General features: G+C 36.2%; 1 protein-coding gene across 2 annotated transcripts in view; it reads right to left on the reverse strand.

Annotated features, from left to right (window-relative positions):
- Positions 1–14,076, reverse strand: part of SLAIN1 (SLAIN motif family member 1) — a 65,199-nt gene that overhangs the window by 9,614 nt on the left and 41,509 nt on the right. For both annotated transcript variants that reach the window (XM_004474212.4, XM_058276515.2), the window contains one exon: positions 8,640–8,981. In XM_004474212.4, the coding sequence (XP_004474269.2) occupies positions 8,640–8,981 (342 nt within the window). The remainder of the gene's footprint in view (positions 1–8,639; positions 8,982–14,076) is intronic.

The following is a 14,076-nucleotide window of genomic DNA, read 5'->3' on the forward strand; positions in this document are numbered from 1 at the left end:
AAAACAGCAGGATATACTTTCTTTTCAAGTGCTCACGGAGTCTTCTCTAAGATAGACCATACATTGCATCACAAGACAAGTCTCAATAAATTTTAAAAGACTGAAAGTATACAAAACACTTTATCTGATAATAATGGAATGAAGCCAGGAATCAATAATGGATGGAAAAAGGGAAAATGCATAAATATATGGAGATTAAACAACACACCCTTAAATAATCAGTGGATTAAACAAGAAATTGCAAGAGAATTCAGCAAATATCTTAAGATGAATGAAAAGGAGAACACAACATATCAAAACCAAGGAGACACCACAAAGGCAGTGGTGAGAGCGAAACTTATAGCCCTCAATGCTTACTTTAAAAAAGAAGAAAAGCTAAAATTGAAGATCTAACTGCATACCTGAGGGAACTAGAGAAAGAACAGCAAACTAAGGAGAAGGAAAGAAATAGTAAAGATCAGAGCAGAAATAAATGAAATTAAGAACAAAAATACAATAGAATCAACAAAACCAAAAGTTGGTTCTTTGAGAAGATCAACAAAATCAACAAACCCTTAGCTAGACTGACAAGCACAAAACGAGAGAATATGCAAATAAAATCAGAAATGAGAGGGGGTACATTACCACTGACCCTGCAGAAATAAGAAAGGTCAGAAGAGGATATTCTGAACAACTGTATGCCAAAAAAAATGGACAATGTAGATGAGACAAATTCCTAGAAACACACAAACCACTTACACTGACCTTAGAAGATACAGAAGATCTGAACAACCAATCACAAGTGAAAAGATCAAAAAAGGCAGCAAAAAACCTCCCCAAATGAAAAGCCCAGTACTAGATGCTTTCACAGGTGAATTTTACCAATCATTCAAAGACAATCTAACACCAATCTTGCTCAAGCTCTCCCAAAAAACTGAACAGGAAGGAACACTACCAAACTCATTCTATGAGACCAACATCACCCAAGTACCAAAACCAGATAGATACTATAAAAAAGAAAACTACAGACCAATATCGCTAATGAATATGAATGTAAAAATCCTCCCCAAAATATTTACAAACAGAATCCAAAAGCACATTAAAAGTATTACACACCATGATCAAGAGGGTTTTATCCCAGGTATGCAAGGGTCGTTCAATACAAGAAAATCAATGAGTGTAATAAACTACATTGATAAATTGAGGAAGAATAGCATGATCCTCTCAATTGATGCAGAAAAGGCATTTGACAAAATACAGCACTATTTCTTGATAAAAACATTACAAAAGATAAAATAGAAGGAAGCTTTCTCAACCTGGTAAAGTATATATAAGAAAAACCTATAGCTAGCATAGTACTCACTGGTGAAAGACTGAAAGCTTTCCCACTGAGATCAGGAAAAAGACAAGGATGCTCTGTTACTGTTGTTATTCAATACTGTACTAGAAGTTGTAGCTAGAGAAATTAGGCTAGATAAAGAAATAAAATGCACCCAAATAGGAAAGGAAGAAGTAAAACTTTCACTATTTGCTGATGATATAATCCCGTGCCTAGAAAATCCTGAAAAATCCACCAGAAAACTACTAGAATAGACAAGTTCAGCAAAGTGGCAGGATACAAGATTAATAGCTAAAAATCAATAGTGTTTCTATTCACTACTGATGTGCAATCTTAGGAGGAAATCAGGAAAAAAATTACATTTACGACAGCAACTAAAGCAATCAAAATATTTAGGAATAAATGTAACCAAGGACATAAAGGACCTGTATATTCAAGAAAACTACAAAACACTGCTAAAAGAAACTGAAGAAGACATAAATAGAAGGACATTCCGTGTTCACAGATTGGGAGACTAAATAACATTAAGATGTCAATTCTACCCAAATTGATTTACAGATTCAACACAATCCCAATAAAAATCCCAAGAGCCTTTTTTGCAAAAGTGGAAAAACCAATTATCAAATTTATTTGGAAGGGTAAGGTTTCCTGAATAGCCAAAAAGGTCTTAAAAAAGAAGAACAAAGTTGGAGGACTCTCACATATGGACTTTAAAACATATTATCTAGCCAGAGTGGTAAAAACAGCACTGGCATAAAGACAAACACACTGGCCAATGGAACCGAATCAAGAACTCAGAAATAGACCTTTCCATCTACAGTCAAGTGATTTTTTTTACAAGGCTGTCAAGCCCTCCAGACTGGGCCAGAACAGTCTATTCAACAAATGGGGCTGGGAGAACTGGATAGATATCCATATCCAAAAGAAAGAAAGAAGACCCCTACTCACACCTTACACAAAAATTAATGGATCAAGGACCTAAATATAAAAGCAACAATAAAACTGCTAAAAGAAAATGTAGCAAAACATCTTCAAGATCTTGTGGTAGGCAGTAGTTTCTTAAACCTTACACCCAAAGCACGAGCAACAAAAGAAATAGATAAATGGGATCTCCTCAAAATTAAACACTTTTGCACCTCAAAGGACTATGTCAAAAGGGTAAAAAAGCAACCAACTCAATAGGAGAAAATATTTGGCAATCACATATCTGATAAGGGTTTAATATCTATGATAAAGAGATTGTATAACAATAAAAAGACAAACTACCCTATTAAAAAATGGGCAAAAGACTTGAAAAGACAATTGTCCAAAGAAAGAAAGGAAAATGGCAAAGAAACATGAAAAACATTCAAAATCACTAGCAATTAGGGAAATACAAGTCAAAAGTACAGTGAGATATCATTTCACACCTATTAGGCTGGCCACTATTAAAAGTTGGAAAACTGTAAATGCTGGAGAGGATGTGGAGAGGTAAGAACGCTTCTTCACTGTTGGTGGGAATGGTACAGCAACTGTGGAGGACTGTCTGGCAGTTCCTAAGGAAGTTAAATATAGATTTGCCATGTCATCCAGCAATACCATTGCTAGGTATATACCCAGAAGAACTGAGCGCAGTGACATGAATAGACATCTACACAGTGATCTTCATTAGTAGCATAATTTATGATAGTCAAAATTTGGAAACAACCTAGTTGTCCATCAACTGATAAATGGATGATCAAATTGTGGAGTATATACACAATGGGATATTATGCAGTAGTAAGAAAAATTGAAGTCGTGAAACATATGACAACATGGATGAACCTGGAGGACATTATGTTGAGTGAAGCAAGCCAGACACTAGAGGAAAGAATACTGTATGACTGCCCTATTATAAACTAAATATATTATATGAAATATAAATATATTATGTAAGTTATGAATATGGGTAAAATTGCAAATATATAAGACCATTTTTATTTGAACCTGAACAAATGTAGGTTAATACTACAAAATGTTAATACCAGACAAAAAAGAAAACCATTATACTAAGTGAAGGATACCAACACAGAGTACTACATATTGTATGATGCCATTTATATGAAATATAAATTTAACTCAATTTATAAAGGTGAAATTAGATTAGAGGTTATGTAGGGCTGAGAAAGGAATGCTAAGTGGTATAGAGTCTCTCTTTTTGATGTAATGAAATTGTTCTAAAATTTTTGAGATGATGAATGTACAACATTGTGATTAAACTAAAAACCATTAATAAACTTGGGAAAAGTAGAAAACTGCTTCAAGTCACATTTGAGTTGTGTTGTAAAGATGAAATAAGCCAGATTATTCAGAAAAGTAGAGGTGCAGGCATGCACATAACACTCCCTGCAACTGCTCTCATGGTTACCACACATGGCCACTTTCCATATAGCTGTATCCACATGCATATAGGCCATTAAGACTGAAACAACAACTCCAACTTAATCTCGCTAAAGCAAATAATAATTGTAATTTTTCTTAAGGTACCGGGGGGCCGGAGATTGAACCCCAAGCCTCGTATGTGGGGATCTAGCACTCAACCACTGAGCCACACTAGTTCCCAATAATAGTAATCGAAATATGTTAGAAGGATCCCCATTTTACAGGAATCATTTTATAAGAAAGGGAAACGGAAGCTCAGAAAAATTAAATAGTGTGCTTGAATCATAAGCTGGTTAAGCAGCAAAGCAGCAGAGCCATCAAATTAGTCATAAAGCTATTTGGTACTACATCAGTCTTTTTAAAACCAACCTTTATTCATATTTGAGACTCATGTCAATCTGACAAGGCTTTAAATCTGAAATGTGTTCCTAAAAATAAATCCTTTCAAGTGTAAATATTTAGGACACTATTTCTCTGGGAGATAGACTGCGATCCCAGGGTTCTGTCAGTAACCACCTGGAAAAGCTATACTTTCATGTCAAACAACTGGGAATGTATTAATAGCCATATCTACTTTAAAGTTCAAAGACCCAAAAGAAATGTTCTATTTCTGTCTTCTCAAGAAATCAACAATTTATCTTCAAAGACTAAGCTGCAGTAGGAAACTGAAGAGGCAAAAGAAAATATTCGAGAAAGTTTTCTCACTATCAAAGAAGCATCGAGACTTGCTACTCTATGGAGCTAACAGTGAGGAATCAAGGACATAACCATTTGCACACCAAACAGCAATTTTTCCAATCAACACAGGGCCCGGAGAGGTCCTCACACTCCTAATGCTGACTGCATCACGCCACGGAGGGCCCCACCCAGACAGCGCATCAACCCAAAAATTTACAGAAAGGCTAGTAAAGATTCTGCAAGATCTGGTGATTCTTAATGCCTGACAAATTATTTCAAATATGCTCCTTTTAATTGTATGACCCCAGAAATATTCCAAGATCTTCTAAGAGCCTTCTTTTGAACCTGGACAGTATAGCAGTTATGGAAGAATTAATCATAACAATAAATTTTTCATTTATTTTCAATTATTTTTATATGGATCAATGATTTAAGGGTTAATTATTTTCTCTTAGCTGTTTTATTTTCTTAATCTAGAAAAATGTTTGAAGTTGTTAGTTTCAAAGTCATGTTTCAGTCACCATTCTCATTTCACAATTTTGCTCAAATACAATTCTACGGTAACAAATGAAAGGTCAGATACCTGGTCATTTGTAATATATAGTTAAAGGGGGATGGGTGGACAACCTTAATCCAGTGTTTATACCCCGATTCATTATTTCATTTTTCCTTACAATAAACCTAGGTTGGAACAATATGTATCTGTTGGTATGATGTGTAATTATACCTAAGTTTTCTATGAGGTAAATAATATATCCATATTTTATAGATATGGTAACTAAAGGTCAGAGACTTGAGAGACCTGGGCAATATGTAAGAGGCAGAATATGACTGGCACTCAGGATCTGTTGGACTTCAGAGCCCATGCTCTCGACTATTAAGCTAATTAGTCAGAAATCTAATTTTAAAAATTGCCTTTGGAATGAAGTTCTGATGCATGTGACAACGTGGATGAATCTCAAAGACATCATGTTGAGTGAAATAAACCAGACACAAAAGGACAGATATTGGATGATGTCATTGATAACAAAATAATTAGAATAAGTAAATTCATAGAATCAGAAACTAGGATAGAGGTTACTAGGAGGTAGGGTGGGGATAGAGGATGGGGAGTGAATGCTTAATTGGTATAGAATTTATTTGGGGTGATGGAAAATTTTGTTACTGCAGAGTGATGATGGTAGCAAAACACTGAATGTAAATAACACCACTGGGTTATATATTTGAACAGTGGTTAAAAGGGGAGATTTTAAGGTCAAATATAAGTTACTAGAATAATTTTTTTTTTAATCATAGGACTATACAATACAAACAGTGAACCCTAATGGAAATTATGGACTATAGTTAATAGTTTAATTACAATAATATTGTATTATCAATTGTAACAAAGACAGCACACTAACACGAAGTGTTAAAAGGAAAAACTGTGTGTGGGGTTGGCAGGTACACGGGAACTCAGTACATTCTACATGGATTTTCCATAAACCTACTACTGGTCTAATAATTTTTTAAAAATGCATTTTGATTGCATTTTCCTTTGTGCATGGAGACCAGACCTTCTAGGAAAAATAAAACTATTATAATTATACCCTAAAATGAGAGTATGTTTACTTGACGAATAAAATCATGACTGCAGACTTCAGGTTAAACTAATCCTTTTCATAATGGTATTTATTTTGAAAGTTAATACCAATTTCCAAAGGTACATCGTACAGCAAACAGTAAAGTGTAGAAAAACGATCCCATTGACAATTCCAATCAAGATGCAGAGCAAGGATCTGCCTGACAACTAGAATATGACATTATAAAACAAAACACCTGCCTAAGAAAACCTTTAGGGAAACAACTCTAAACACCTCCCCCTCAATTTTAATATGATTACATGGCTTTAAGCACATGGAATACAATGTCTAGTTAATATTCTGAGCTAATAAAGTTAGCCAAAATGATACTCCAAGTGCCTGTTTTCTCTTAAATTTTTAATCTGAAGGTACTTAAAAGGAGTCAGAAATTATGAATTTTAAATATCCAAATGATCGCTCAATCAGCATGAAAGATTCAACTAGAAAGGGGAAGGGAAAAAAAAAAAAAAGGAAAAGCTATAAATATCACAGTTGACCATTAATACAACTTGGCCTTGCAATATTTTTGAATATTCTATTTGATCACTCTGGGCCCAGTTTTAAGAAATGGTGATAGATAATAACTAAAAGCTTTAACTGTATAAAGATGAATTATTTTTAAATGTTGTATTTCTCCATGTGATGTGGGATTTACAGGTAAGAGTCTGACTGATTATTAGTACACGCTACATCTAGGCAGTTCTCCCACCACCCCAGTGTGGATCCCAGCAGCTCGGGTGTGGAAGGAGCAGCAGTGGCCAGCAGCAGCCCAGCTTCACGAAGGCTCTCAGGACCCAGCATGCACCCTCCCCTCTGCCAAGATGTCCAAGGGAAAGGTCAGCTCTGCCGAAGGGGTAAGAAGGGAGGAGCCCAGAGGAGATGGGAGAGGTTGTCAGTAAACCTGCTTCTGCAAAAGTGGAAACAAAGCCAAAAAAGGGCAGCAGAAAAGGATAAATCTTCAGACAAAAAGCTGCAACCAAAAGTGGAAAGGGTAGCACAAGAAAAACAGGCCAAAGTGGTTAACCAAGAAACTAAAGATTTACCTGCAGAAAATGGAGAAACTAAAAGTGAGGAGTCCAGACTCTGATGGAGGAGAAAAAGAAAGCCAAGTCTGATTAGTACTGCATGCCATGTCTTACCAGCAGTTACCGTATCTCCCTTCTTGTACAATCCAAAGAATGTTTTTAGCAACTATTTTGTATATCCAAGTTTTTTTAGTCACTCTAGAAGAAACATTTTTAAGTGTAAATGTTTTTTGTAAAGAGGTAAAATCATTTGCTGGTTGTTTATTTTTTGGTACAATCAGAAAACAGTGGGATATTGAGAATAGGGGAAGTTTTTGACTGTCTTGGTTGTCATCTGAATTTTCCAAAGGATAGGGAGGTGGCAGTTTTTATTTCTTTTAACACCACACACACAAAATGGCAATGTGGAGTCACAGTCATGCATTTAATATGTCAAATATTTAAAATTATTTCTACTCCCTTGCTTTTCAGCAGAATTGTTTCTGAAGGTCATTCCCTAATTTTGGTTCTCCCCGTCAGAACTGTGTGCAATCTGTAACATCTTTAGTCGAAGCAGTTTCCTAATAATGCTGTTATGTGCTGTAAAAGATTGCAAATGTGTGTGCATAGTGTATTATTAAATTGTGAATTGGGGAGATCTTCATTTGAAGATATTGGGACTCGATATCTTCTTAAGGAAAATTTGCCTCCAAATTTTAAGCTGGAAAGTCACTGGAAAAACTTTAGAAAAAAATTACAACTACATAGCTTTCTAGATTTTGGGATATTCATTAAGAATTGTGTACAAATTGTTCATAATGTCTTTGTGCTGATCTTCAAAGCAATCAATAAAATCTCAATTATGAAAGAAAAAGTAATAATAATACATCCAGGCTTAGACTGTTACATGACTTATACAATTTAATGCTATTCCTCCTATAGTTCCTCTAATTCAAGGAATATAACTCCTGGGAGTTGACAGGAAGATAAATGAGGTAGAAAGACATAGAAAAAAATACAAGAGAGTGACAAATCCTCTAACCCACCATGGTAACTAGGTACATTAGGACAAATCAATTTCTTATTACCATGAATATCAACATTCTAATTCCTGCTGCGACAAAGAACCTAATTCTAGATATCAGAATACTAGAAAGCCATCCCAAACTTCCCCTAAATCTGAATGTGCACCAGCAGCATCCACTTCATGCCTCATCATCCATGTTTACCATTACTCTGTGCTAGGAAAAGGCAGTGAGAGACTGAAGCCTGAAAAAAAAAAAAAGGGGGGGGGGAGGGAGGACATGCAACTTAGAGCCTTTGACTCCAGAGAGCTCCACCATCTACCAGCAACCCTGCCCAATAGCTGTGCTCGCAGCGACATAACGATGCTCCACATTTATAACTCATTCTATGCCTGCTATATCATGGAAGTTTCCTTGAAGCTATAAATCTACAAATCTGGGCAGGTAGTCAGAAGCTGGTCAATTACAGATGTAAATTTAGACCAAACTAAGGTCTTGACAATGACAATGGAAAAATTTATCAAATATTTATATTGAAACCTTAAAACCCTTTTTTGGCTACATATAAGAGATCAAAGCACACAGAACCTACCTCCATTTGTCCTATTTGGTTGTTGATCTGGAGTCTGGGCTTGAGGTGAATAATACTGTTGGTGCTGGTAATTATTTGAAGGAAAATACTGGGAACTGGGGCTCCTCCTACACTCCCGAATGCTAGAGAAAGTCTGTGAGTGTGGAATTCCTCTTTGGAAAGGTGAACATCTTGGAAGACGTGGTTGAGGTGGTGGTAAATTATCAAATTCTTCCTCATCCTCCAGACTGTATCGATCATATTCTTGATCACTACATGTCCCTTTTTTTCCTGAATTCAGTGACACACTGGAACTATGTCTTGACACAGATGCTGACGTAGAAGCATAATCTTGCCTGAGACCTATTAAAAAAAAATAAAAAAGAGTATTCTTTCTTGAGATGTTTCTATCTAGCTAAAATTAACTTCTTATTAATCAAATACTGTAGGAGAATTTCTACCAAATAATTCACATAGAAACCCATTTATCTTGGTTCTTAGCATATTACATCACAAGAATATAAACACGTGTAGCTATTAAACAAATGTCTAGCAAATAGATGACCCTATTTCAGTGAAGATTAAGTATGTGCTTATATTTAAAAGAAGAAAGACCAAAAAGAGGGGGAAAAAGAAGAAAGAGCTCAAATCACTGACCTCACCTCACATCTGGAAAATCTAAGGGAAAGAAAGAGCTCAAAAATAAAAATCTATCATAAATTTCCCCGAAATAATCCCTTCTCAAATCATGAGAACTATTCATCATCATCAAGAGTATGCTTTGAGTTACAATTAAAATAATCTACTCTCTACCCAAGTATGAACTCCTTTGCTTCCCACTCCACCCCAACTTTCAAAGTCAAAGAAAAATTCAAAACCTGAGGTACAAGCATTTTTTAACAAGGTCATTTCTCTTTGTTCATTTGTGTTACTAATATTATCTTGTTTAAAGCATGCTAACACTTCAATCTTCATTAGTTTTGGGTCTTCCTAAATGGCAATGGGATGAAAATAGTCAAACTGAAACTTTCATCTCAGTGCCAATACCTCATTTTTTCAAGTAGTCTATTCCTGGCTATTTAACTTCTGACATGGATATTCAATCTTTTAGCCATATATTTAGAAAGAAGATATATACTTACTGTTACTAAACAATGATATAAATTAATGACTTATCCTTCAAAATGTATTTTATAAAATTCTACATAAGGATTATCACCATGTTTTTCATAGTAACCTTGACTAATTCTGAAAGCAGCATACTGTCACACTTAACTGATAATGAGCTGTTTCCACTTATGAAAAGAAAACTGGGAAAAAATAATTCCAAAGCAAGAGTAGCTCATTCTGTGATCTACAGCTCATTCTGCCTTTTGATACACTGACCCCTTGAAATAGTTCACTCCATGCTGTGACTTCACTGAAGTGATTAAGTCCCATATTCAATTATCTACTCTCCCACAATTACCCTTGGAAGTATATCAACATTTTTTTTATTAGAGCAGTTGTAGGTTTACAGAAAAATCATGCAGAAAGTAGAGTTCGCATATCTATCCTCATACATACAGTTTTCTCTCATTAACATTTTGCATTAGTTTGCTGCTTTTGATACAACTGATGAATATTCTAAATAAGCTATTTACTTTAGACTGCTGTTTCCATTATGGTTCATCTTTGTATTGTACAGTTTTAAAGTTTGTGTGTGGTAACTTATACACAACCTAAAAATTCCCCTTTTATCCCTTTTTAAATATAAAATTCAGTGATGTTGATTACATTAAAAAGGTACCTCAAATCAACAACATCCATTGCCAAAACTCTTTCAACACCCCTAACAAAAACCCTGTATGAAATAAAAATTAACTCCCCATTCCTCTTGCTGACCTGGCCTCTGGTAACCTCTATTTTAGTTTCTGACTTAAGAATTTGCATATTCTGCTTATATCATATAAGTGAGATCATACAACAGTTGCCTGTTGGTTTTTGGCTTGTTTCACGTTAAATAATGCCTTAAAAATTTGTCCATGTGGTATTACTCATCAAAACATCATTACTTTTTACAGCTGAATAGTATTCCATGTTTTGATATGTTGTATCTCATGATATTTCCTAATTTTCCTGTGATTTCTTTTTTGACAAATTAATTGCTTAAAAGTGTTATTAACTTGCATATATTTGTAGATTTTTCAGTTCTCCCTCTGTCACTGATTTTTAGTTTCATTTCAATGTCAGAAAATGCTTTGCATAATTTCAATCTTTTCAAATTTATTGAGACTCAATTTTGTGACCTAACAGGTTATCTATCCTAGAGAATGATCCATGCACACTTAAGAATACACATTCTTCTGTATTGGTGCACAATGTTCTCTATGTCTGCTGGTTCTAGTTGTTACTTGAACAGTATTGTTCAAGTTCTCTATTTCCTTATTGATTCTTCCGTATAGATATTCTATCCATTGATGAAAGTGGTTTACTGAAGTGTCCAATTACTATTTTAGAGGTGTCCATTTTTTTTTTAAAGATTTATTTATTTATTTCTCTCCCCTTCCCCCCTGCCCTGGTTGTCTATTCTCTGTGTCTATTTGCTGCGGCGTCTTCGTCCGCTTCTGTTGTTGTCAGCGGCACAGGAATCTGTGTTTCTTTTTGTTGCGTCATCTTGTTATTTCAGCTCTCCATGTGTGCGGCACCATTCCTGGGCAGGCTGCACTTTCTTTCGCACAGGGCAGCTCTCCTTACAGGGCACACTCCTTGTGGGGCACGCTCTTTGCGCGTGGGGCTCCCCTACGCGGGGACACCCCTGTGTGGCACAGCACTCCTTGTGCGCATCAGCACTGCGCATGGGCCAGCTCCACATGGGTCGAGGAGGCCCAGAGTTTGAACCACAGACCTCCCATGTGGTAGGCGGATGCCCTAACCACTGGGCCAAGTCCACTTCCCAGCATTTCTTTTAGGACAGGTTTCTTGGTGATGAACTCTCACATTTTTTGTTTATCCGTGAATGTCAAACTCTCCCTCAGAGTTGAAGGACAATTTCTCCAGTTAAAAAATGTTGGACTAGCACTTTTTCTCTTTCAGTACCTTAAATACGCCTTACCACTGGCTTCTTGCTTCCATGGTTTCTGGTAAGAAATCAGTACTGTCATTTATTGAGGATCCCTGGTATGTGATGAATTGCTTTTTTCTTGGTGCTTTCAGAATTCTCTCTCTATATTTGGCAATGAACATATTGATTGTGTGTCTTGCAGTAGGTCTATTAGGGTTTATTCTGTTTGGCTTTGTTGCATTTCTTGGACATTTATATTTATGCCTTGCATAATATTTGGGCAATTTTTGAACATGTCTACCTCAAAAATTCTTTCTAGCTCTTCTTGCTCCTTTCCTTCTGGAACTTCCATAATCCATATGTGGGTATGTTTCATGTCGTTCCACAGGTCCCTTAGGTTCTGCTTACTTTTTCATTCTTTTCTCGATCTTCTTTTCTGACTCAATGATTTGTCTAGTCCTGTCTTCTAGTTCTTTGTTCTGCTTGTTCAAATCTGCTATTGTTCACTTCTATTGTATTTTTAATCTCTATCCTGGTATTTTTTTATCCCCATAAGTTGTTCTTTAAAAATTTAATTCTTCTTTTTGTTCACACATTGTCTTCCTTATATCTTTTTGTTTTATATTCAAATTTAGTTCACTTCTATCCATATTTTCCTTTAGTTCCTTGAATTAAGAGATTTGAACTGAACATCTAATTAATTGCTCCACTATCTGTGCTTCCTCCTCTGAAGTTTTAATTTGTTCCCTTGATTGAGCCATCTCTTCCTGTTTCTTCGTGCAGCTTGTGATTTTCTGTTGCTGTCTGGGCATTTGACTGTTTTGATACGCTAACTCTGGAAGTCAGTTTCTCCCTAGATTGGATGTATAGTAAAGCTCTTTTCCAGCACTTGGTCCAGTTTATACTGAGCATTTAGAATAGCCCATGTTTAAGAGTTTGGATTTTCTCTGGTTTTTCAGCACTGCCTCTTGCCCTGAGCATGCACGGTAACTTTTAAGATTATCCTATCATGTGCTACTTATTCCCATGCAGGAAAGGATTTCCTTTCCTCTGCTCCTCCTCCAAGAGTCCTGGGTTGTTCTCTTTGTTTTTAAACAAATTTTCCTTCCTGGCAGCTATGATTTACTCAACTCCTCTCGCATCCTCTGGATACCCTTTTCACCCCAGCTCCAAGCTCCAGTTCTGCCCTGCCTTACATGGTTTAGGTTCACCTTTTCATACAGCTTTTCTGCTTCTGGTAACTTCCACATTAGGGGATTCCAACCCACAGAGCCAGATGGGGTCACCTCATTTTTTTGTTTAGGTGCACTAGCAATTAGGGACTGGGTTGCGAGTGTGCACGGCTTGCCAACTGGTTTGACCACAGGTCATTCTGATTTCTGGGTGAGCAGTTCGAATGTTTGCACACACTGATCGCTGGGGCCCTGCCTTGGGTCCCCATACCTGAATGTGCATGGGACTAATTAGCTGCCATGGGTGGGCTCTGAGTTCAGCAACTACAGCAGGAAGTGCCCAAGCCAGGGCACTGCCACTGTGTCTCTTAAACCATGCAGAACCAACCATGGGGAAGGGGATTCAGACCAACAAGTCCATACTGCCCTCCTGCCTCAATTTTTATAGCCTTTTACCCCCCTTTGATTCAGAGTTTGTGGAGTCCTTCTTCAGTTTCTATCACCCACCAGAGTTCCAAGTGAGCTGAATGTTCCCTTTATTTAGCTTTTCTAAGGAGAAACATTCCCAGAGATGTCTTATACTACCATCTTGATGGCACCACTCTAAATGTATTTTAATTGAAATTTTTATGAAGGTAATTATAGACTCAATACAGTTGTAAAAAATAATAGAGAGTGCTTCCTTGAGTAATTTGTTCATCTTCCCCCAATGGTAACCTTTCACAAAACTACAGAATAATATCACAACAAGCATATTTACATAGACACAATCTACCCATCTTATTCAGATTTCCCTAAACACATATGTGTATATATGTGTATTAAGTTCTATACAATTTTATCACCTGCAGGTTTGTGTAGCTACCAAATACTGAAGAGCTCCAACACCATAAAAATGCCTTGTGGAAGTCTTTTATAACCACATCTTCTTCCCAACCCCATTCCCAATGCCTAGCAACCACTAATCTGTTCTCAATTTATAAAATTTTGCCATTTCAAAACTATTTTTAAAATGGAATTATGCAATTTGCAACCTTGTGGGATCAATCTTTTCTCAACTCAGTATAATTTCCTGGAGATTCATCCAAGATGTTGCATATATCAATAATCCGTTCCTTTTTCATTGCTTAGTGGTATTTCATGGTATGGATATAGCACAGATTGTTTAGCCATTTACCTAATGAAGGACATCTGGGCTGATTCCAGCTATTACAAATAAACTGCTATGAACCTGAACTTTGTA

This window comes from Dasypus novemcinctus, chromosome 15, assembly GCF_030445035.2.
Source record: "Dasypus novemcinctus isolate mDasNov1 chromosome 15, mDasNov1.1.hap2, whole genome shotgun sequence".
In the NCBI taxonomy this organism is placed as follows: Eukaryota; Metazoa; Chordata; class Mammalia; order Cingulata; family Dasypodidae; genus Dasypus; species Dasypus novemcinctus.